A 24,323-nucleotide genomic window follows, 5' to 3' on the forward strand; every position below is an offset into this window, starting at 1 on the left:
TTAAGTGACTTCAGCCGTGATGCTCTAACATAATTAATCTGGCGAAAATATGGCCCAGACAGCCTGAAATTTGTTTCGCCCTATATTATAGTATAGAGCATTTCTTAAGAGACAAGAAGATAGACAAGTTTGTTCACTTGATGTCACACTTTCACTTTTTCACGCTTTATATCAGAATTTATTTAATTCTTTAACAATTACAATGGTAAGAATAACAAAATAGCTTGGTAGGTATTAGGTTTACAAGTTAAAGATGTGACGCGCCCTATTTAGTTCCACGGAAAATTCCGAAATGCGCGCGCTACCGTTGGGCTTGAACGCTTGACCACGTCTAAGGCCTTTCAATTTGATTTGCATGCGGGTAGCTCTTACGGAAGGGAGGCTATTTCTGGAAAGTTGTCGGTAGCCGTATAAAATCATTGCTCGACAATGTCAGAGTGATTTAGCCCAAGAGTCCTAGTCATAAGTTTACACAAATATGTACATACCTGTATGTACATATGTATGCTTACAAATTATATCGGTGAATCCATTGCGTTTGCTGGTAAAATGTATTTTCGGAGAAATCCTTTGGACACCCTAATATTATTTGCATATATATTCATAAAATGACCTCTCTCTATTTTTCACCTTTAAGTATACTACCATGGTAACGAACCCCGGTCAAAACACGCGACTGGACTTTCCATTAATTTATACCACAGGTAGAAATGTGGTATGAATCTTCAGTGTGTTATACTCATGGTATAAGGTGGTGGCCAGCTCGTAAGGGACAGAACTGAGAGTTTTTCTAAGCCTACTTGTGCATTCATGCGAGCTTGTGTATATTTGTTATACTCGTATATTTGTAAAACAAAGCAAACTGAACGAAATGTTTGGGTTTCCGGTTTGACTTGTTGAGGTTTTATTTGCATGCAAGGTCCGGCCCAACCTCAACTACACCACCATTTGTAGGAATATTGAAATACTTAATTATTCCCAACCTTCGTTCATACCTTTATTAACATATTCACGCAATCCACGCAAGTGACCAGCAAATCAAATTACAATTTAGTGGAATTTACTTTCGGCTGGATTTGATTGGTCTGTAAAAAAATCAGTTTTTCAAGCATGCTTATAAAATAGGTCAAATTGCCAATCAAAAATTAATTACGATTAGTACGAATTGTGTTTATTTCTGTACACTTTTGATGCAATACAATCCGATTTATCGGATTCAGGCAGTTCTACTGTTCTACTGATCATTGCCAATTTAAGATCAGTGCATGGGATCGCTGCTATAGGGTATTGAATATATGTTCATGTGTGTATAATCATTTTTGTGAGTGAATTTGTATTGTCGCACAAACTATTTAGGAATCTCACCTAAACTTTGGAGGACCACCGACAGTATGTTTTGTTTTACACAATAAATAATGATGGCTACGAGCGTGTGGCAAGCGGCGCCATACCGATAAACATACACATAAGTGAGGGTCCCTGGGCACTCACAGCCTGGGGAAAAGTTGAAGTTGAAGTTCACAAAAGGCTTCCTCATTGCGTATCGGGCTTTGAATAATTTCCGATCAGTTATATTGTCTTTTCATCGCAGTCACTTCGCATTCGAGACCCTTGCTATAATTACGGTAAAATCACGCTGGACTCTATGCGATTCCGCAGCGTTCACCTTTGTGTGTTCAAGTACTGACTGTCAAAGCAAATAAAAATAACAAAATGGCTTCGCCTGGCACCTGTATCCTGGCAACATTCATTAAAACACCTACGAGCTTCGCTCAACTTGGAGCGTCAGCGTCGCAGAGTTTTAAGAGTTGTGCCGAATTCGGAGGTGAGGTGCTTAGCCGCCGGTGGCCTCTTCTTAATCCACATGCATTCCTATTTCAGCATTAGACAAATCGGCGAACCGACCCCTAGCCTTCATGACTCTGAGAGAGCATTATTTAATAATACCGTTTGTTTATTGAATCGCAGTCAAAACTTTTGGCACAGACGGAAACCCAGCCCCTTTTCACAGCTCGCCACAAGTTGGTTGGGTTGGGGTTGGTATTGGGATTGGTATTGGTGTTGGTGCTCGTGGCGTCGGTGTAGTGTAGTCTCCGTCGGCAACGGTAGCGCCGACATGTCTGTCACGCCCCGAAAAGTGAAATAGCTTCTGTCAATATTCTGTCAATAGGCACAAGCTTTTCAAGCCAAAGTGGGTTGTTTGAAAGGACAAATTGCCAAACTAGCAGCATTGGTGTACCTACTGCTACAGCGTTTTCCCTTTCTTTTAATATTTAATCGATCTCGTGAAACGAATTCTACTCCGCGGATATTATAAATATTGATCATACCTATGGGAACATTTGCATAGATAGTTTCCCGATTTGGAAACAGTTTTTCTGAATAAAGCAACATATGCAGTGTGGCCGAACCCAATCTTGGTTTTTTCAAAGTAAAATAGCAGGTAAAAATTTTAATTTATTTGAATTAAAACAGCCGGTAGCGGGAATTCTAGACTTTCTTCTAATATTTATGTTCATATGCATGATGCATCTTATGATTACTTGCTTACTGATAACCTTATTCAATCCTGCACTAATTTTTGCCAGTTTTCACCTAATCAAAAATTATCTAGATGTTTCCTTAGCGCACCTTTCGTTACATCTATGTATATCTAATTTCCTAGCAACGAAGTTCCATCTGGCTGTTATATCCACATCCCTCCGCCACTGGATGCTACACTGGACGACGAAAAGAGGGAGAGCAAAGCAGAGAAATCAGCCACAGGAAATCGTTTTCTCCATTCTGTCTACCAATCTTGAAGATAATAAAATACATGATGATCCTCAGTAGCTTTAAAATTGTGGATGCCAAAGATTTTCGTGATTTGAGATGGTTTAATGTAATAACACTGGAATATGCAAACAAAATTTGTCGGACATGGCGATTAGCTTCTTGCTGGCTCTTACATATGTATATCTAAATGAATTTAATGTACCCATATTATCTTTGATTACTGGGTATTAAAATAAATAGTATCATTTATTTGTTATAGTCTTATTTTTAAATTTCTGTAAATGAAGCTATCCTTTCCAACGTTTGCTTGATTTATTTCAGAAACAAAAACTATTATTTCTCCAAACTGATCGATTCTTTTACAGTTTTTCAAAAAGGTATCTGCCATGGAACCAACATCGACAAAGAACATTTTTGATCTATCGTTCTACTGTTCACGATGATTTAGTGTGTCAAATCTTGACGTCTTAAATGCTTCTTGGTGAAAAATTGCCTGATTAGCTGGATTAGGTCAAAACTATAGGACTAGTCGCTCGATCTGTCTAAATCATCTCGCATCTAGTCTCAATATTAGTACCCTGTACTATTTCATTAACGAAGTTCATGCTTTGGCTCGCCAGAACTTTAGTCCCATGATGGTGACCGACAAACCTCAGTTGACGTTCATGGCCAATAGTCACAATCACAGCTTTTGCACACTGTATATAGAGACTCTGAATAGAGATCGAGATAACAATAAATTCAGCTTGTTTATTAGCTGTTGAAGCGATAAATCCATCGCTTCACACCGACACAAGTAATTGCCGACAAAGCGTCCTTGTCTGCCTCTTCATCGGTACAAAAAAAATACATTGATGGGACTCCCCATCCGTTCATCACTAGTTCCATCTGTCCATATCCATCCATTCCATTAGCTGTAGCCATCAGCGGGTACATCTGAGTAAGAATGTATGCAGGCCAATATATTATCAAACCTGAATTTCTCGAGTAGCTCCGGCTATGGCTTTAGCTAGCGATGTCACGCTTGTGTCATGCTCTTCGTTTCTTTCCACTGTCACTAAATACTTCCCATGCTGATCTATGTATTTCCTTCGTTATTCTGACATTCAAATATCTCGTTAAAGATATTTAGAATAAGTTTAAACTTGAATATATTTATATATAGACATAGAGAGCTATCGCTTTTTTTAAAAATTAAAATTTAATTTAAAATTTTTTTAAATTATTATCTTTATTTTTATATGTCAGAACTTTTTTAAAGAATTTTTGAAAACTGTTATATTTTGTTTATACTTTTTTCAGAGGTAGCGGTTTTTTTCACATAAGTACATAACATTAAGTATCTTACATATGGTTGTAAAATTGTTGCAGCTTGTAAGTGGACCAAAGAATTTTGTGGTTTTAACCTACCGTCTGGGAAAAAACAAGCATTGCTTGGTGGGCCAGCAACGGTAAAATGTGATTTTCGGAGGGTTGGTCAACCAATTTTAGATCCGCCGTCTCTCCATAAAGTACGCCGAATTAATTCACCTATTCACAAAAAATAAAATACCCAAGATATCATTTTTTTTCGATTTTTCCTGAGTTTTTAAAGTTACAATTTGGTTAAAAATACCGCGCCAAAATCATAATTTTGAATTTTCCAGATGGTACGCTAAAACCACAAAGTGCTTGGGTTCAGTTTCAAGCTGCATCAATTAGCTTTTCAGAATGGTAAAGTTCTTTACAACCATATGTAAGATACTATATTATGTACAAAAAAACTGCTACCTCTGAAAAAAGCATAAACAAAATATACATGTTTTCAAAAATTCTTGAAAAATAAGTTCATTCAAAGAAAAAAAAAAATAATTCTTAAAAAAAATTTTAATCCCCAAATCTATCAGAAAAATTCGGTTTGGTTCCTTGAGGAAAAAAAAGTTCGATTTTGTTGAGTAGTGTTTTCACCAACAAAAAATATGTTAACTACAGCGCATCCGATTCCGACGCATGTATGAATTTTCCTTCACTAAAGCTTACAAAACTACATACAGGGGGCGACCCCCCCCCCCCCCCCCCCGGCCGGCCCCCTGTACTCAGTTTTGAACTTTTCCTTTTTTTCCTTTTTTTTCCCCGCCCCCCCCCCGGAAAGCCCCCCCCCCCCCCCCGCCCCCCCCCCCCCGCCGGGAAAGCGGCCCCGGGCGGTTGGCGACCCCGGGGCCCCCCCCGCCCCCCCCCCCCGCCGCCCTTAGGAAGTTTGCTCCCCACTGTATGTATATGCCCTTCATTGCCATTTCAATGAAAAACTTGATGTGTCAAAACGGCGCAATGTGTGAGGGGTTGTGTGAGCCTTGTCCTTAAAAAAGGACCGGAAAATATGTTTTTAAGAGTTTTTAATTAAACAGTTCTTACACATAAAAATTTAATATCTCTGTTCTTAATATTCATTTGAAAATAATGACAGGTCAACCCAAAATTACACAGAGTATTACCCTGTACAGCTAAAAAATCTATATTTTTGGCTGCAACATATACAAAATGACTCATACATACATATGTTTATTTTATTTTAGGTTATAGCAGTTTTTAAAAAATAATCAAACAATTCGTGGTACAAAGAAATTGTTTGTTTCAGAAAATTCCCAAAGTAAGCTTAAATTTTGTTTTAATACAAGAAATCTTAAAATCTTATATATGTACATACAGGAATATAAATTTTATATGATATGGTGTCGGAGTTGCCTCACTCGGTTCGTTTTAAGCATCTGGTCAAATCATAATACTTTTTGCAAGGGGTGTACAAATATGAAATCTAAACTAATTTTTTCTTAGCGTTTAATCTGGTTGGTCTGTGTAAATGTGAAAATAAATCAGTAATCATTTTAAATATACACAAATTTAAATTGTAAAAATATAAAATCTAAATTAATTTTTACTAGCGGTAAATCTGATTGGTCTAATTGTATGTAAATGTGAAAATTAATCAGTAATCATTTTAAATTTAGACACACCATGCTCGTTCATATTGACATTTGTTATAGAACCAACGGGTCATCCACGCATTTTTCTTCGACATATTAGATGTTTCTTCAATTATATTGAAACTCTGCAAATTTAGCTGCAAATATATTGATGTTAATTAAGATGATAGCTTTCATGAAACATTTATTTGCCTTACAATGGGCTTTGGGAAAATCCGCTTCATATCAATCCGATGCAAATGCTCCTGGTACGCTTGGTGAAGCATCTTGTATTGCGATCCACTGAGGCAAGGAATACAAAGACTACACTCTTCCTTGTTGCAGTTTTTATCACAATTTGAAGAGCATGAGTTTAAAGCAGTTGCCAAATTTTTATCAGATGCTAGAACCTCACTGATTTCAGAAAACCTATAAAAATGCAATATATTATATTTAAATTGAAAATTTTTTTGAACAGTTTGTACACACATGGGGGCACCTGTTCCATGTAGTTGGCGAATTCCTACTAAGTTAAATACACTATATAGCACTTGCTCATACAAAAGCGAATTCGGCTTGAAATGAGCTGATGAAAGATTTGGTGACATATTTGCCTCCATTAGATAAACTTTCAGATTCTCGTCGATAAAAAGATCGAATCTCATTAAGTCGAAGAAATTATGCTGTCTGTAAGAGTGAAGAATATTGACAATATCTTTTTCCTTTGCCAAAATTGTTGTGCGGATGATATGTTCTACTTGAGGCCATATTTTTGTAGGGTCCATGGCCTGATCTCGTACATATGCCTCAAAAACAGTCCGCATGCTACCCCCAAAATGATTGGAATACTTCCGTAATGAAGGAACTTCCCAAGTGGGTAAATAATCGTCGCCAACTATGTACTTGTCTACGTTTTCGCTGTCGAACGGATAATACTTGACAGGACAGTAGCGAAAAAGAACGTCGCCTGTGTAGATGTACGCACGAAGGGGGTTCATTTCAGTTATCGCCACGTAAACGCCTATGTCAAACTTATGGCCGTCCACCAAGAATGGTTTTTGTATGAACTCCTGAACGAACGAATCATTTGACCAGAGATCGATATCACTTGGTTTGCGAACTTTGATATGTCTATGCTCATTGTGTTTCTCCACAAAAAGTACATCTGGGTGTGCATGCGCGTATGCCAAAAAGTCGTCTCTCTGTGCTGGAAGTCTAAATGCACGGGGAAGAAATGGCAGAGAAGATGTACACAAATCTACCTTGTTTGTTAAGTACCCGCAGCCCGGAATATGATTGACTATTTGATGCTGGCCAAGGTTCTTTAAGTTAGGAAGGGAAAGGAATGGATAATCGTGGGCCCACAAGAGATTCCAGCTTTCGTTCACTTGAACTCTTTCGTATCCAAACTTATGAAGAACATTCACTACATGTACCAAGTGCTCTTCTGTACGACTCTTGCCGAAAATTGCATATGTAGGCGGGTAGGATTGCAAATCTTTCGAGATACTCTCTGAAGTATTCTGTCGACTTAAGATAAAGTTTTTGACTTGTGGCGGAAGGGCGACTAATACGGAAGTAGCTACTGCTGTAGCTGCTAAGAATAGCATAACTGGTCGCAAGGCAGTAGTACTGCCTGTGTACCTAGGTTTTTCTGGAGGTCTTTCATCAGCATATTTGGCCATCTAAAAAAGAGAAAGTTATTTGTTTGCGACTAATACCCCTTCTATGAATACAATACTTACTATAGATTCTGAAGTATGGGAATTTCCTTTCAGGCATGACTCCATCCTGGTTTACTTTCCGAAATTCTAGTGGGTGGTACTCAATGGGCAATATTCAAAATAAAAATATGATTTTACCCAACCTTCTTCGATAGTCGCCACAGAATATCGATGTTTCTATCGATGTGTCTCCACCTCTAATTTGTTTGAAAAATCCATTTGATAGCCCATAATGTGTGACCGTTTACGGTATATTTTTTACTTTTTGGAATATTTTGACGTCGAAATTTAATCTATCAGTATGTAATGGTAAATTTAATCAATTTTTCGGTATTAGTGAATCAAAATAAGTAAGGAATTTAACTAAAAGTATAGACAAGAGTGAAAGTCTCAACCCGATACTAAGACATGGCTTTGCAGAACCAAAAATGCAGTCGATTCCATTGCAAGGCGTGCAATATTATTTTAATGAGTCGCATTTTGCAGCCGCAGTGCACGGTATGTTGTGTGTGTTCTGAAACGCTAAATCCGCTTTTCCTGATTACGCGATTACTCAAGGATTTGCTTGCAACGTACAATGTGATTTGTAATCATTTTTTTAATTTGTGATAAAAATGCTTTTATTTTATCGGTATATTTTGAAAACGATACGGTATATTCCGGTATATTTCTGAGGGTCTGACCACAGGTACCCTTGATATATAAAAAAATTCAGCTGATTTTTTGTTTACAAAATACAAAAATTCACAAAAAATTCAAGTTTCTCTTTGTTTGTACTATTTCTACTAGAATGCAAAAACAAAATACATGCCGTGTACATGACATTGTTTCTTGCCGATAAAGTGGGATATTTTTAAGCACTGAACCCATTGCCCGACTGTTACGACCTGTTGCATAAAACAGTAGAAACGCGACACGGACACTTCGATGCTGATAATTTGATATGAAAGCAGCGACGTCCACTGTTATTAGCTGAGTGCTATTGAACAATACGCCCGCCAACGCCCATTAGCTAGCCAATGGAATGTTCTGCAGTCGAAGCTGGCGGCCTGCATATATAGCATTTTTTTAGAAAAAAACAACCGTGTCGGAAACAACCGCTGCCTTTTGGTGGAATCGCTGGATCAGCTTAACTTTCTGGTGTTTGATTATGTCGCCTAGCCGTCGACTGTAACCTTGGATAATGCTTGTACTCTTGCAGTTTCTTTCTGGAGAAGTATATGCTCTCGTATTTCCTGCACATAATGCGGCAGATGACCAATGGCTCGAGCTTTGTCTGTGTGCAACTGCTGCAAACGCTCAACATTCTCTTCGAGAATATACGCAACGAGACGTCTCTGTGTAAGTTGTGCCTCCCTCGTAAATGTCTCTGCCAGGACTCCAGGACTAAGCCTTGTCCCTTAGCCCTTAGATTATCTGTTGAGCAATAATCATGTAAATTCCATAATGGTGTAAAAGTTTGACTTCTTCGATGAGGATGTTATGGGCTACTATATTCTATTGCTGAAGTCTCTCACCCACACCATTCACTTCTTTTACAATGAGGTTTGGCCAGCGCTTGATGATGTTCCCTTCTATACGGAGGCTATTAAATTCTTCAAGCATCCCGAGTCTAACGGCAGTTCCTTATTTCAGTAATTTGATGTGGTTTATTGGCACGCACATCCTCGAATTAAGGATTAAGGATCTCTGCTCTCAGATCCGTACTAATTTCTCTCTATTCTTGTTTTAGCCACCAATCCAACCAGAAGCTTTCGAACCTGGTGGCCGAGCATCTGGATCATTTACACTATCTGAGCGACATTCTGCTGCTGGATATCAAAGATCTGAATGCTGTGCTCACTTAGCATCTGCTACACAAACTCTTTGTGCCTTTGTATATATTCTCCCTGACGCCGGCGGCACCACCGCCCTCCCTGGCGCTGGTCACCTAGAATCTGGCGGTTGTGCTGAATCGCAATGTCGACATTAATATCCAGGAGATACACAGTCCGCGCATTAGTTCCATTGTGGCTCTCTTTCTGCTGTCGCTGGTCTTCCAGGTCGTCTCGCATGCCCCACTGGTGCATGCCCTGGCCTGGGTCATCCGCAATGGTGATCACAGTGTGTTCAAGGAGGAGGCTGCTCCAGCGCCTCCAGCTATGCCTTGAGCGAGGACAGTGGCGTAGCGTCGTCGTCGCCAGCCACTACAGAAGTGGTGACACAAGCGGGGAAAAAGAATTGCTGCAAAAGTCCTCGGGCTTAGGTAAAGCGGACTTTGGGCAGCTGGCGAAGCCGTTTCTGGACACAGATCTGCATGCCTAGGGCTGCACCGAGAACGATTATCTGGGTCTGCTGTCCCTCTGCCTGATCTATGCCATCTCGCACAATTGAGGTAAGGTCTCCTTCAGCTCTAGCTCTCTCTCTCTCAATGTTATCTGTGGGCTAACTTTTCATTGCTCTAATCATCCAATCCATGCTCCATTTCATTTATTTTATTCTGTGTCTAGAAATTTCACATTGTGGTACCATGCGCTTGTTGGGTATAATCACACAGTCCAGTCAACCGTGTAAGTATCTGATCTATCTTACTCCATCATTCCACCATCTTAATTGATGCCCGAATCCTTTTTTCAGTCTGTCGCGTACGCTTGATCACCGTGGTGATTGCCCTGGAGGTGCCTGTCACCTTCACCAAGCCCAGTTCGGATGAGGCGCGTTGCATACCCATGGGACAGCAGGATCTGCTGTTTAGTGCTCGCAACCAGTCGATGCTAGGATATATTCCTGGACATATTCAAGTACGAGTAAAACGAGATGAGGAAGGCTTAGCTTAACGTAGAGTGCCTGTGCATGGATTCCGACATTCTACTGCCGCCCACGGGCACGCCACTTACTGGTATCAATTTCATGCTGTGGGCGGCACAACGGCAGCGCCCAGCGGTAGCAGCAGCAGTGGGAGCAGCTCCCGTAGCTGTCATCATCGCCCCATCTTCTCCACGGCCAATCGTGTGACCGGATTCGCTGCTGTCTTGAGGACTGACAACACAGCTGGTGTTAGTTGCACACAAATGACCCAGAATCACTCCATCGGGGCGTAAGACTACCACATACAGAATCAGGAGTGGAACTCATTTGTTGTACATATCTCCTGCAGCATTCGAAATAAAAGCGCTGGACGCTCACGCCGTCAAAGTCCCAACGCCAGCTCTGGGACGACTCTGCGGGCGGACCACTCAGATCGGGAGCGATCGCCCAGTGTGAGTCCTGGCAGCCACAGTTCGTCGCGAAACTCTCAGCCACGCAGCTCCGGCAATCGATCCCGTGAGAGCAGACCAAGGATGCCCAATCCCCAATGATTCAACCGAAAAATGACGCCTAGTGGGTCTTGTTTTCCTTTCAGTTCTGAGGAGATACCACTGGAGGACTTCCACCACTCGCGAAACAACAGCCCGCACTTGCGCGGAAATGGTTCGCCTGCCTCCAGTTCACATGCACCAACCGGGTGCTCCATTACGAGATATCTGTGTTCAGTCAATCGCCCCGAGAACCGTCCCTGGTGGGCACGAATGCCATGTTGAGCCAACTGAATGGTGTACCTCAGCGCCGGAAAGTCCTGCCAGTACAAAGCTTAGAGGAGATTTCCTTCCCTTTCAAGGTCTTACTCCTTGCAGTTTCTTGGAGATGCCCATACTCAATTTCTGAAATGTATCGATAACACTACTCGACAAAATCGAACTTTTTTTTTCCTCAAGGATCCAAACCGACTTTTTCTGATAGATATGGGACTTTAAATTTTTTTAAAGAATAGAAATTAAAAAAGATAATTAAGAGCACAAAATTATTTACACAAACCTCAAATTTGGAAAAGAACAAAAAATACCTTTTTCATGGGGGACAAAGAGGTATAAAAACAAAACGAACATAAAAGGGTGTACATTTGGTACCTGATCGGTTCCTTTGTTCCGAATTGCAATTGGCCGTTCAAAAAGGTATTTTTTGTCCATTTTTAATATTTTAGGTTTGGTCAATGAATTCTGGCACATTTAAAACCTCATGCAATTTTAATGAGCAATACCTTGAACGATACAAAATTAATGCACCTATACACAAAGAACATCAGGACACAGTTTTATGTTTTTTCTGAGTTTTTAATGTCAAAATTTCGTAAAAAGTACCGCACAAAAATCATCATTTTTGCATTTCCCAATCAGTATATTTCCCAGACGGTAAGCTGTAATCACAAAGTGTTTGGGCTTAACTTCTAGCTGTTTCAATTATCTTTTCAACATAGCAAAGTTCTTTAACCAGACGAAAGATACTAGAGTTATGTGAAAAAAAAAAGCGCTACCTCTGAAAAAAGCTTAAAAAAAAATACCAGACTTCAAAAATTCTTCAAAAAAAAGTTCTGCCATAGAAAAAAAAAAAATCATCAAACCATTTCTAAGCCCCAAATCTTTAAGGAAAAAGTTCGTTTTGTTCCTTGAGGGAAAAATCGTGTTGACTAGTGTAATTATTTCATTTAAAAACTAGCCGATGCGCCTTCGCTGCTTATTAGATGCATTTAAGGTTTTGGAATTCATAGAAATTAAAAAATGATAATCAAAAGCCACGAATATATTTACATAAATTTCAATTTTCTCAGAAAACAATTTTTCATACAAAAAATTATATATCATAAAATGTTCCTTTCTACAGTATGACACAAAATGAAATGAAATAGGCGTTCAAACACACATTTTTAGACCATGTTTAACGCGATCAGGTACCAAATGTACAACCCTTGTTCGTTTGCTTTGTTCCCAATTGGCAGTTGGGCCCGCAACCATCAAAAAGGTATTTTTTGTTCATTTTTTCCATATTTTAGGTTTGGTTAACGAATTTTAGCTCCAAAGTCTCTCCATAGATTTTAATGAGCGATACCTTGAACGACGCCAAATTAATGCACCTATACACAAAAAAATAGAGGACACAGGATATAATTTTTTTTCGACTTTTCCTGAGTTTTTAAAGTCAAAATTTCGCAAAAAATACCCCACAAAAATCATCATTTTTGCATTTCAATGCTTTATATTTCCCAGACGGTAAGCTGAAATCACAAAGTGTTTGGCATCAGCTTCTAGCTGTTTCAATTATCTTTTCAAAATAGCTAAGTTCTTTACAACCAGACGTAAGATACTAGAGTTATGTGAAAAAAACAAGCGTTACCTCTGAAAAAAGCTTAAAAAATAAATACCAGTTTTCAAAAATTCTTTAAAAAAAAGTTCTGCCATAGAAAAAAAAAAAAAAATCATCAAACCATTTCTAAGCCCCAAATCTTTAAGAAAAAGTTCGTTTTGTTCCTTGAGGAAAAATCGTGTTGACTAGTGTAATTATTTCATTTAAAAACTAGCCGACCCGTGCGCTTCGCTGCTTATTAGATGCATTTAAGGTTTTGGAATTCATAGAAATTAAAAAATGATAATCAAAAGCCACAAATATATTTACATAAATTTCAATTTTCTCAGAAAACAATTTTTCATACAAAAAATTATATATCATAAAATGTTCCTTTCTACAGTATGACACAAAATGAAATGAAATAGGCGTTCAAACACACATTTTTAGACCATGTTTAATTTTTAATTTTCGAGGAACAATGCCAAATACTCTGGCTATCATTTAAAAAAAACCTCATGCAATTTGGTGCACGCATTGCGTGTGGCGAGAACATTGGCTAGTTTACAAAATTAGTATTTAACCCCGGGTGGATGGAAACTGAACATTCAACACAGTATGATCGTCCAGTCCTGGCAGCAGTATGTCTGTATCTAAGCATACGAAACGGTAATCTGGTCATATTAATGGTCCAAGATCTACCCCCATCAGTTAGTTCAAGACATGTTTAGTGGAATCTACTTAAAAGTATGCGGTGGAACGTAATGCGCCAAGGCAACCTAGTGTACTGATAGCCTACTGTGTATTTATGTACTCATTTTGATTGAATAGAATAACGATTTAACGATGTTTGTAACTAGTTAAAACGACGGGCATAGCCATTTACAAATAAGGCAAAACAAAACAAAAATTGTATTCACATTCCTATATATCGCGTGTTTATGAATTTATTGAATTGCAGCCAAAAGCCCCAATAGCTGACGGGACCCTCTGCTCCACGTAGATAGTTTTAGTTTTTTTTAGCTAACTTCTCAAGGGGGTAAAAAAATAAATATATTTTGTATTGCACAAATTTGACATGCCTTTTTTCTTCTGCCGAGTACTTCAATTTTGGTCAGTCTTTGGTTAAGCAACGTAACAACCAAAACTGTTAGAGATAATTTAACGAGTATATATTTATGTAAATTTATGATTGGCATCAACAGCTTACCCGATTTAGCCACTCTGCTTCTGTTTCGATAAAAGTTAGTTAGTCAGAAAGTAGCTGCTGTTTGGAAAACAATCTTTTGGTTTACTATAAATCAGCACGATCGCTTGTTAAGGAAGTTTTAAAACTATTCACTTTCAAGTATGAATACGTGTCTCCCGCAATACTAATTAATACAATTATAACTGGACCAATAAAGGGGAATTAAAGACTATAAGAATATGAATACGTAAATACGATATTTGTGGAGCATGCCATAATGAATGGGAAATGTCTAACCTAAGCACGCGATATACATATACAAATATACTACTTAGAATTCTGTTGTTTTTCTGTTGCTTCATTTACAAATGCATGTACCCGTCAATTTAATCAGCAATAAACAACGTTAGGTCCTAATTCGATTCAATAATACCCCGTCGCCTACAAGTGGAAGCATCACGTGCCAGCGTGACTACAAACCTATTCCGTCAAATATAGGTTGCCCCAAACAACATTGCTTTCGTTTTTTTCTATTGTATCTTTATACCAGGTACTAGTAGTTTAATGTTTTTGCTCAAATTTTTGTAACAGACGTACACAAGTAGACGATAGTGGGCCCATAAATACACAAAGAATTATCAGAATTCCATAGCCGTGTGAAAAATTGCATGTCTGTTGGCATGTCTACGAAAAGTAAATTTATCTACAAATATTTTCCACACAATTTAGCTGGAGAAATCCTGTGAATCTCTTAGCTTCATCTTAATCGAAAACACTTTCGACGAAACAAATTCATCAGTAGTATAGTGATATTTCAACTTTTGCAGACTACATGAATTTTGAAAACATTGTTGTGCATTTATACTCATTCTTAAATATTTCAATAAAAAGTAAAAAAGACAGGTATCTGATAGTCGGATGCACGTGTAAAGCGTTTTGGCTGACTGTGTTTTTATTTTTTTTAGCTGGTATGCCGCTTGCCAATCTTTGGATGGGTGCATGCCTCCAGTCGCTAATAACTACGAGTATTGAACGTTTAACTTTGTTTCGCATTGCGAGCACTCTGAAATATTCTACGATGACCTAATGGTGATTACCACATTAATGGATCTTTGGGATGAGAAGAAAAGAGCCCTAAGGGCCCTGGACTACTTCAAATTTCTGGACAATGATCAAGCAAGTGAAAAAATGTTATTATATTATAAAAACGTTTTATATACGTACTTATATATGTATGTATGTATGTTTCGTGTAGATCGTTGATGCTTGCAAAGTCGGAACCATTAAGCAATATGATCCGTTGGAGACAATCTATCATGAGGATAAAGGCACTTTAACAAATGTACACTTTGTGCTTAGTGGAGAATGTCTTTTACTTCAATGCCTTAACATGACGGTATCATATTAAAACAAAATTTTCTTAAAAACTTTACTATTCCTTATTTGTGCATTTTTTAGTTCACCTTAAAAAATGGAAAAAAGATTTTTCATCTGACTGATGCATCAGAAGGAGGTATTTCTTTCATGAACACTATGAAAGTCTCATCAAACTCAACCCCCAATCAGCTGACAGGACAATGTGCTTTAAATAAAAATAGTTTGAGCTCTGGCATAGAGGAAAAAAAAACTAACAATTCTCTCAAGTCTGTGGTAAGTCGATCAATCATATATGTATACTTATCAAGTGTACTATACTAGCAGACCCGCGCGCTTCGCTGCTTACTAAATGCATTTATTGTTTAGGAATTCATCGAAATTAAACAATGATAATCAAAAGCAACAAATATACTTACATAAATTGAAATTTTTCAGAAAAAAATTTTTCAATCAAAAAGTTAAAAAAAAAAATTGGATCATAAAATGTTTGTTCTGTTCCACAGAATGACAAAAAATTAAATTGAAATAGGCGTTCAAACACACACTTTTTGACCAAATTTTAGATTTTTTAGATTAATTTTTAAATCTTGAGGAACCTATTTATAGAAAGTGCAAAGCATGCCACATTCTCTGGCTATCATTTAAAAAAAACAGCATGCAATTTGGGGCACGTCATTAAATAATGACAAGGGCCTTATTGCACTTTGACATACGTACTATATGTACTGACCTTTTTTACCAGCCAGAAGGATTATGTGAAAGGATTATGATTATGTATGTTTACGTTTTTAACGAAGTTCGATGGGTCTTGTTTCTATATCCTATAAGGGGCGGCCCCCAAACTGCTAAGATCTCCCTTCTATAAACAAATAGAATGTGTTTCGATGTAGAACTAACTGATCCTTTCCCCAAATTTCTTGAGGTGACATTTGAGGTGACAGGGTCCTGTGAGACATCCCATTAATACAGGAATGTCGTCCATATTTTCATCATCCATAAATTCGGAAATAAGAAAAAGAAGTCCCAAGCGTGGCCGATGGCCTCTCTCTCTCTTCCACTAATATTCTCATCTCAATCCTCCGTTCACCAATCTCTCATTTACAGTGAGTCTCGTGAAGTCTTGAATCGCTCCATACTACCATACTACCTTGTAAGTCCGAGCTTTGACTCTTTTTTCGGTATATACATAAATGTATGTATTTCCATACATGTATATACCATATGTACATTGTACATTTAAATATGTATGTATGTTTATAAACATTCGAAGTACCTTGTATCTTAAGGCCCTTCTGCCTCGTCAAAAAGTATCCGACTGCTTTTATTTTAAGAAAGCTGCTTTATAAATTTTAATACAAATATTTTTTCATTCATTACGTATATTTAAATACATGTAAATCGAATTACGAGAATATGAATTTTCACTAATGGTGGATGTATATCTTATATCTTAAAATAATCATAATCATTTGATGGTATTATATTTTTGCAGGCTAAACAAAATGAAAGTCATTTGATTGATGTTGGAAAACTTACATTTGGAGCAATATTTGGATTGGGAGAGAACATGCAGCATCGCGTAATAATGGCACGAACCAGAGTTCAGTGTTTATTGCTTCCCAGATTTTTCTTATTAGAAAAAAAGCAAAACCCAGGAAACATTTGGCAGCGCCGATTGTTTTATCTAGATTTTACTATACCTTCAAGGGAATCTCTGTTTTCCCACTTCCTTAAATGTCGTAATTGGAAAAAATTTAAATACGATATTATTCAAAAAGGTTTAAGTTCGTCTGTAAATTTTATATCTCGATATGATGATATACCAATTATATGTCGAATTGTGGAAGCTAATGAATATAACACTACTCGACAAAACTGAACTTTTTTTCCGTTTTTTACCGACATTTTCTGATATTTTGGGAGCTTTCAATTCTTATGTTTTTTTTTCTATGGCAGAACTTTTTTTATAAATTTTTGAAAACTGTTATTCTCTTAAAGCTTTTTATACCCGTACTCAAAAAAGAGTTAAGGGGTATATTTGGTAAAGTGGATGTGTGTAACGCAGAGAGGAAAGGTCCGCCCCATAAAGTATATTTCGACAGCATCATAGCCGAGCGATATAGCCATGTCTGCTGTCCGTCGTCGTCTGTCTGTCTGTCTGTCTCGATGGCCCAGACTCAGAGACTATAAAGCTAGGGCAACCAAATGGCAGACCATGTGATACCCACTGTCGGTGTGTCGCCCCGCCCCCCCGCCCAACAAGAACCAAACGGCAAGCACTAAAGATACGTAACCAGATCGAGAGACCCTATCACCAGACTGCTGAATCTGACAGTCGGACATAAATAGCCAGAATGAAGAAATGAATTCATGCCCCCCCCCCCCGCCAACGACAACACACTCACCCCGCTCGCCCCGCCGCGTTCAGTGCGCGCAACCCCTAGCGGGAGATGTAGAACTGATGGACATCTAGAATCTACATGTAGATGTAAAATATACATTGTAGATGTAGATAACGATTAGCAAACAAATGTAAAATGTAATTAATCTAAAATAAAAAACTATGCTCAAAATGTAATACTGACTGAGTCGGGTATAGAGTCGCGTCTTTAGAAGCGACTCACACGTTCCTTCTCGTTTTTTTAGAAGTAGCGCTTCTTTTTTCCGTAACATAAGTATCTTACATTTGGTTTTAATGAGTTTTTCCATTCTGAAAAGCTAATAATAGCAGCTATAAACTAGACTCAAACACTTTGTTTGGGAAATATAAAGCTTTCAAATGCAAAAATTATGATTTTTTAATCTTCGGAGAAACGGCTGAGCTAAAATGGTTGACCAAACCTCCAAAAATCACATTTTACCGATTGAAAAGTTGCTACCCCTTTCATAATTTTTACTTTAAATCTGAAGTTCAAATAACAGCAAAAAAAAACATTATCTAAACAAGAAAATGGTACCAGCTTTCACAGGAATTTTGATTCGTGTGATAGAATACATACATGAAGACCTAAGTTGAAATTTTCTAACCTTTTTACAGTTTCTGCGCCTTTAGAATAAAGCTAAAAAAATTATTTTTGTGTTTATGTTTTTATTTTAAGACATGAACTTTTTAACGGCATCTATTCTTAACAAAATAAGCTACTAGTTAATAAAATTGTTCAAAGAATGCCAACAGTACGATTTTTTAGTAAATTTACCCAAACTTATATATCACAAAGCAATGTTTGATTACTTGGTATGTAATTCCTGTTTTGCACTAAAAAACAAAATTAAATTAAAGCCCCAAATCTATAAAAAAAAAATAGGTTTGGTTCGAAGCGGCAAAATGGTATCGGGTATTGTAATTCCAAGTATTCCAATAGCTAAATAATGCCCCAATCGACCATTAAAATATACTTTATAGGGTCGAAACGCCTCGTACTTCATAACATATAGTAGCTAAGAACTCGTGAGATCAAACATTATCTCGGGTAAAGAAAAACCTTGACAATTTAACATTTGGTGACCACCAACATGATATTGTGTTAGGTTAGGAACGATCAATTGGGCTTCTCGAACGAGGTTAAGGTCAATTGGAGGCAAATCTGATCATTGTGGTCAGATTAAAAAGGTTTTCGAGACCATTCCGACGCTACATTTAGATCAAATAATATACCAATTGATTATTTCCTTAGATTAAATATGAGCTGTATTATTTTGTTTAAATCAAAGTTAATTCTATTTAATTTCTCGAAATACAGACGGATTTAATAACAGAATATTTAATTTAAATTTGGGTGTCTTTCATTATACTAAGCTATTTCCTCTGCGTGTAGCATGCACCTTCCCAAACGTGTACAACAGCGAAAAAGGAGATGCTGGTATATAGTTCTTGCGACAGTATTAATGGTGGGGCAGACCGAATCTCGAATCGAGCGGAGTATGACACAGTACCCAGCAAAATGGTGGCGTAGCCACCACTGTCTAAGCCGTGTACTCGAGGCTCGTAGTTCGTTCGGTACTCTTTCGTCATCGATGACCTAAGGGAGTGTTGCTGTAGTTATTAGTTATTCGATCATAGAAAATCTTGGAATGGAGCGCTTTGCCAGAAAAGCACATACAACACGGAATTATAGCAGAAAAGTGTTTTGTTGCTGACTAAACCAGGCAGGGTACCGGCAATGGAATTTTATTTGCTTGTATGTTTTGAAAAGCGATCACCCTCACTGCACCACCAGAAAACTGAATCAGACTCAAGCTTGTATCGCGGAGTTGCGTTGCGGCTAGTAGCACTGACTAATGAGTAAAATTCCCCAGCAGGATCTTTCGCAACCATCAATTCTGTGTTCATTCTCTTCGCTTGTCTCAACTAAAGAAAAACTCTTTCCTCAGATCTTCTCTGCTTAGGATCCAGCATGAACATTCGCTTACATTTTAAAACATCGAACAATGCACCCAATAGCACTGCTATTCTTTTCTCCACAATTGCAGATAGTCTGATAAGTTTAACAGCCGATATAGAAGATTGGAATATTCCAACTAATTCAGCCGATCATACATTCTTTAAGGCTCGGCAATCGACCTTCTTTTCGGAGAGAGTTTATAATCCGACTTTCTGGGTGATGTGTTGGTCCAGCTTTTAGCTTTTGAAGCTCGTTTTAAGATAGGATAAGTTGGCTGGTGAGGCCTACCATTTAAGTCGCTGGCGGTGATATCTCCTTGGATCTCCTAGGCTATTCCAAACAGGCAGCTTTGATTGTCGTACATAAATAAGTATATGCATCGATGTAAAGCAGATGACAAAATCTTCGCGATATATCGGTTTTTTTTTTTTGATCATCGCTTCGACAGCTATAATTTTTTGAACTCTTTGCTCTTTTCAACATTTGGTATAAAAAAACACAAAACTTTGAAATTTTCTGAAAAAAAAAATGTTTTGCTAGTTCGGCTAGTTAGTTTTTGCGCCAACTTTTGTTATAATTCACGGTCTATCAACGGCTTTTTTTAAGGAGTACAGCCTCCTGAATTACACATATACCTAAATTTTGATTAACTTGGTGGAAAGCGAATTTTTACTTCGATGCGCAAGGGTCCGTAATCCGATTTCAAAAATTTTGTTTCCCTCGCCTTAGAATCCCTTAATACAACTTTTATATCCCGAGCCGACTTAACATTAAACAATTTTGCATTTTCAGTCCACTCTAATGTACATGATTACTTCTGATGGCATTATTTTGACATTTCTATTGGCACCAAGAAAACGGTTTTCTAATAGGCTTGCAGCGTTGGAGGGATGAGAAAGATGATGTGAAGAAATAGTGTTTGGGTGAGGGCTATTGATAATTTGAATATACGCATGAAATATTTGGGAAAATCAGATTTTTCGCTTAGGAGTTATGTATACAAAGTGGACCATTTTTTCAGCAAGCTTGTTTAATTTCTATTCACCTACTGCAGATCGAATAAGAAGTAAACTATTTATCGTTTGATTATCTTTTTGGTTCAGTTTTCAAAAGAAAAACTTAAATACATATTGATTTGTTAGTAGTTCAACTTCCGTATTGCTCCCGCTTATTTGCTTTTCTTAAAACTATCTATTAATATTTCTATATATAGTACGTTTTTATAGTTGTCCCCATCTGCGCAGATTTGCGCAACAGGGCCGTTAAGAGCGATATTTATTACAACATCGCACAATATATAGCAAACAAAGAGCGCTGCCGCAGGCACAAGAAAAATACAGAATAAAAATTATATACCGACATTCGACATATCAAATACAATTTTTATTTCCATTTTTGTAGAAGTTCAAGTTAGGAAAAAATATATCAAAAATTTTCAGTTTAACAACTTATATTTTTTTGTATTGATGTGTAAATAACAAGTCGTTTTTCGACTTAAACCAAATTATAAAAGTAAAAAAAAAAAAAAAAAATAGCGCACAAAAATCATAAATTTTGCATTCGAAAGCTTAATATTTCCCAGACAGCTTTCCAGAATGGTAAAGATGATTACGCATTAATATTTTTTTTGTAATTCTTATACAAAAAAAAAATCTTATCGAACAATTTCAAAGCATCAAAACTATCAGAAAATCGTTTTGGTTCCTTGAGGAAAATTTGTGTAGGGTAGTGTTATACAAAAAAATACAATAATTGACATCAGACACACGGTTTATGAAAGCTTTAGCTGTCTTCGTTTTATTTTTTTCAAGTTATTCGGGCATTGTCCCACTGCACAAGGGTCCCAAACTCGATTTTTTTGGCATAAAGTCCAAAAATGTATGAAAAGATTTAAAAAATTTAACGAAATTTTCGGAAAGTTGATACCCCTAAAATTAGGAACCTTTTTATTCTTGAGCCTTGTGACAACCCTGTACTTTTGGCGGCGTCACAAAGTCTATGGCAACCCTGGGATGTGAGCAATGGCAGCAATTTCTTGCCAGACTTTATATTATTCCTATTCAGAAACGGTTTAATAGAAAATAAACGTTTAAAATTGATAATAAACGTCAAGGTATGTACAACATACATAACAAAGAGTAAGTGTCTTCTCTTTGTACATGGGTTTGTCTTCTAGCGTTGCGTATATGTTTATTTAGCTAAAAAGTCTAACAAATGTAGTTGAGTTGTCTAGAGTAGAACGTCAGAGGTAAAGGCAAGACTAAAACGTTTAGTTATTCACTAAAGTGTTCAGATTAATAATTACTTTGTCTCCCTTGCCCGTTTTTGCCCCATTTGGAAAAAAATTTGTTTTCAGTCACATATAAATTTCGTCGTGAAGCCCTGCAATAACGATCGCAGCGCTGATGAAGTAATTGATTTTATGTTTGAAAACATATTCCAGTTATAAAAAACAAGTTAAATATTGTATTAGTCATGAAAAAAGAAATGTCAGGAATGCAATTGAAAAGCAAGCAAAAAACTATTATTTAAATAAAAAAAATTTTTTATTAGAATGTAACCTTTAGTTTATAAAATTGAAACTGGTTACTTTAAAATGAAATTAAATTGAATAGATTTTTTCCACATAGCGTTCTAGTTGATTTACCGATCTGAAAAGTTAAGAATATATAAAAACGAAAACCTTTGTTTAAAACTCTGTCTTGTGGGTAAATAATTTTTTACTCCTCAAAAATCTCTATCACAAAGTTACAATTCAATTATCTTTAAGAAAATACAATTTTCTTTATTTTCGGATAAAAAATACAGTCTCCAGGTAGCCGAATATCAGGCAAGGTCGTGAAAACAATTCGGGGAAAACTGGTTCGGAGGAAGTAGGCGTGGTCCGATTCGTCCGAAGATGTTTTTATATAATATTAATTACAATATTACCAAATGTGCAAAGTTTCAAGTCTGTATCTACATTTTTAGACTTTATGCCAAAAAAAACGACTTTGGGACCATTGTGCACTGTGCCACTTAAGATACTTTTCCATATACATACGAGTATGTGTGTATGGTGTGGGAAATGGCTGTTGGTATGGAAACACATGACTGTTCAGGTTACTAAGCAAAGCCACAACAAGGATATTTCATCAGCTAGTTTTCCTTCAATGTTTTATGTGGATAGTTCGTTGTTAGACACTATCATCTTAATATGACGGAAAAAAGTTTACCAAGAGTACCTGAGGGACTACGGGACTTAATGAAGATGTATGCTAAAGAAGTTTTACGTGAAAAGCCTGAAAACCTATACAAATTCTCTGCCGATTTTTTTAATTTTATTGTTACGGAAAAATCGAACCGAGGGATGCGTAAATACGAACCAATGCAAACGTATGAAACAATCATAAAAAATCGTATTCGACAGCAGGTGCCACTATCACTCGTATTTAATATAATTCCGGGAAATCTCACGGAACTAATAAAACAATTTATTAAGGCAGTCCTAAAAGAAAGCCCAGACAATATTTACATATTCGCCCAAGAATACTTTCAAAAGCTTTCGGAGGCCACATCCATACACACTGAATATACTAAATATATTGAATACGAAGAGTCATTGAGGGACAAAGAGCCATTCCCATCTGTATCAAAGGTAACCTGCCAATGTGGTCGTAAAATAACTGCTGAAACACCAGAAGAAGTACAGAATACCTACAGCATTTCAAGTAACGTTATACCGTTTAATAATTCTACTTCAATAGTTGGTGCAGACCCGGAAAATCAAATCGGTCGCAACTATTTGAATGCAGTCATCATTATTCAAAGGAATTTTCGTGGGTATAAAAAGCAAAAGAAAATAATTGCTGACAAAGAAAAATACGACAAAGAAATACTTCGTGCAGTTTTTATGATTCAAAGGCTATTTCGCAGCTACTTGGCCAAAAAGAGATTTGAAAACCGAAAGGATTCAGATAAGAAAAACCGACACAATGATACCCATAAAACTGGAGAATATATAAAAGCAGTTATTGTTATCCAACGACAATTTCGTCGATATTTGAAAAAAATGCGTCAGAAAAATCAATTTAAAGAAGGTTCTTTCGGCTTAGTGACGGCAGCTATAATTATTCAAAGAGCATTTCGAAGGATGGTATATGACCGGAGGTTCAAGGGAAATGTGCCTGCCCTTGTAGATAATCGTGAGGAGCTAAACGACATTAGTTCTGAGACATGTTCATACAATTCTATGTCGACGGCACTCCTATCTACCGAATCGACCTGTGCGCACAAGGAGTTTGGTAATACAAATTCTGAGGAGTTTATTCAAAACACAATACATATGGAGGAAGCAGTAGACAAAAATAACACTTGCCTAATTCTTGAAAACGAATATGCTGCCACTAAAAAAGAAGAAAACCAGATAAAAACACAAAAAAACGGTAAATAATATATTTTAACTAGTTAGGCATTGAAAGGGTAGTGAATCGAAGGGATTTAAGCTATCACTTAAATGTACATAGGTATATTTCTGTAAGAACTGTTTAGTTGAAGCGTTTAAATCAGTGCACATTGGGCCAGAAAGCCAAAATGTTGGCGTAAATTCAAAAAATGAAGTTAGAGGCTTGAAACTAGGTACAGTTGATTCTAGTGATATACATATATAAAAACTGAGATACCGATCCGACCACGCCCACTCCCACCGCCCATATAAGGTGCACTTTTAATTAGTTTTTTATACCCGTACTCAAAAAAGAGTTAAGGGGTATATTAGATTTGTGGTAAAAGTGGATGTGTGTAACGCAGAGAAGGAAACGTT

At 37.1% G+C, this 24,323-nt stretch overlaps 2 protein-coding genes and 1 pseudogene across 4 annotated transcripts; 2 read left to right on the plus strand and 1 right to left on the minus strand.

Moving 5' to 3' along the window:
* Positions 1-5,130: 5,130 nt before the first annotated feature.
* LOC111072082 (probable tubulin polyglutamylase ttll-15) lies at positions 5,131-8,105 on the minus strand. 3 transcript variants are annotated; one of them, XM_022363716.2, is made up of 6 exons: positions 7,582-8,105; positions 7,460-7,525; positions 6,993-7,399; positions 6,204-6,929; positions 5,933-6,143; positions 5,131-5,872 (listed from the first exon to the last, which is right to left on the minus strand). In XM_022363716.2, the coding sequence occupies exons 2-6, from the start codon at positions 7,502-7,504 to the stop codon at positions 5,756-5,758; spliced, it is 1,506 nt and encodes a 501-aa protein (XP_022219408.1). In that variant the 5' UTR covers positions 7,505-7,525; positions 7,582-8,105; the 3' UTR covers positions 5,131-5,755. The 3 variants fall into 3 exon arrangements, with proteins under 3 accessions (XP_022219408.1, XP_022219409.1, XP_022219407.1); XM_022363717.2 differs by lacking the exon at positions 6,204-6,929 and having other exon boundaries at positions 7,359-7,399; XM_022363715.2 differs by having other exon boundaries at positions 6,204-7,399.
* LOC111072084 lies at positions 7,692-11,129 on the plus strand (annotated as a pseudogene).
* A 3,625-nt stretch (positions 11,130-14,754) lies between these two features.
* Positions 14,755-17,054, plus strand: LOC111072083. Its single transcript, XM_022363719.2, has 4 exons — positions 14,755-14,939; positions 15,019-15,159; positions 15,222-15,413; positions 16,633-17,054. Exons 1-4 carry the CDS (start codon positions 14,850-14,852, stop codon positions 17,017-17,019), a joined length of 810 nt encoding a protein of 269 aa, XP_022219411.2. The 5' UTR covers positions 14,755-14,849; the 3' UTR covers positions 17,020-17,054.
* The last annotated feature ends 7,269 nt before the right edge of the window (positions 17,055-24,323 follow it).

The sequence above is a fragment of the Drosophila obscura genome, unplaced genomic scaffold (genome assembly GCF_018151105.1).
Source record: "Drosophila obscura isolate BZ-5 IFL unplaced genomic scaffold, ASM1815110v1 contig_192, whole genome shotgun sequence".
Lineage (NCBI taxonomy): Eukaryota > Metazoa > Arthropoda > Insecta > Diptera > Drosophilidae > Drosophila > Drosophila obscura.

Coding starts and splice junctions, on each gene's coding strand:
- LOC111072083 (XM_022363719.2), top strand. CDS start 14,850: ATGGTGATTACCACATTAATGGATCTTTGGGATGAGAAGAAAAGAGCC. Junction 14,940..15,018: donor AATTTCTGGACAATGATCAA/GCAAGTGAAAAA, acceptor TGTTTCGTGTAG/ATCGTTGATGCTTGCAAAGT. Junction 15,414..16,632: donor ACAATTCTCTCAAGTCTGTG/GTAAGTCGATCA, acceptor ATATTTTTGCAG/GCTAAACAAAATGAAAGTCA.
- LOC111072082 (XM_022363715.2), bottom strand. CDS start 7,504: ATGGAGTCATGCCTGAAAGGAAATTCCCATACTTCAGAATCTATA. Junction 7,400..7,459: donor CCCATACTTCAGAATCTATA/GTAAGTATTGTA, acceptor TCTCTTTTTTAG/ATGGCCAAATATGCTGATGA. Junction 6,144..6,203: donor CATGGAACAGGTGCCCCCAT/GTGTGTACAAAC, acceptor GCATTTTTATAG/GTTTTCTGAAATCAGTGAGG.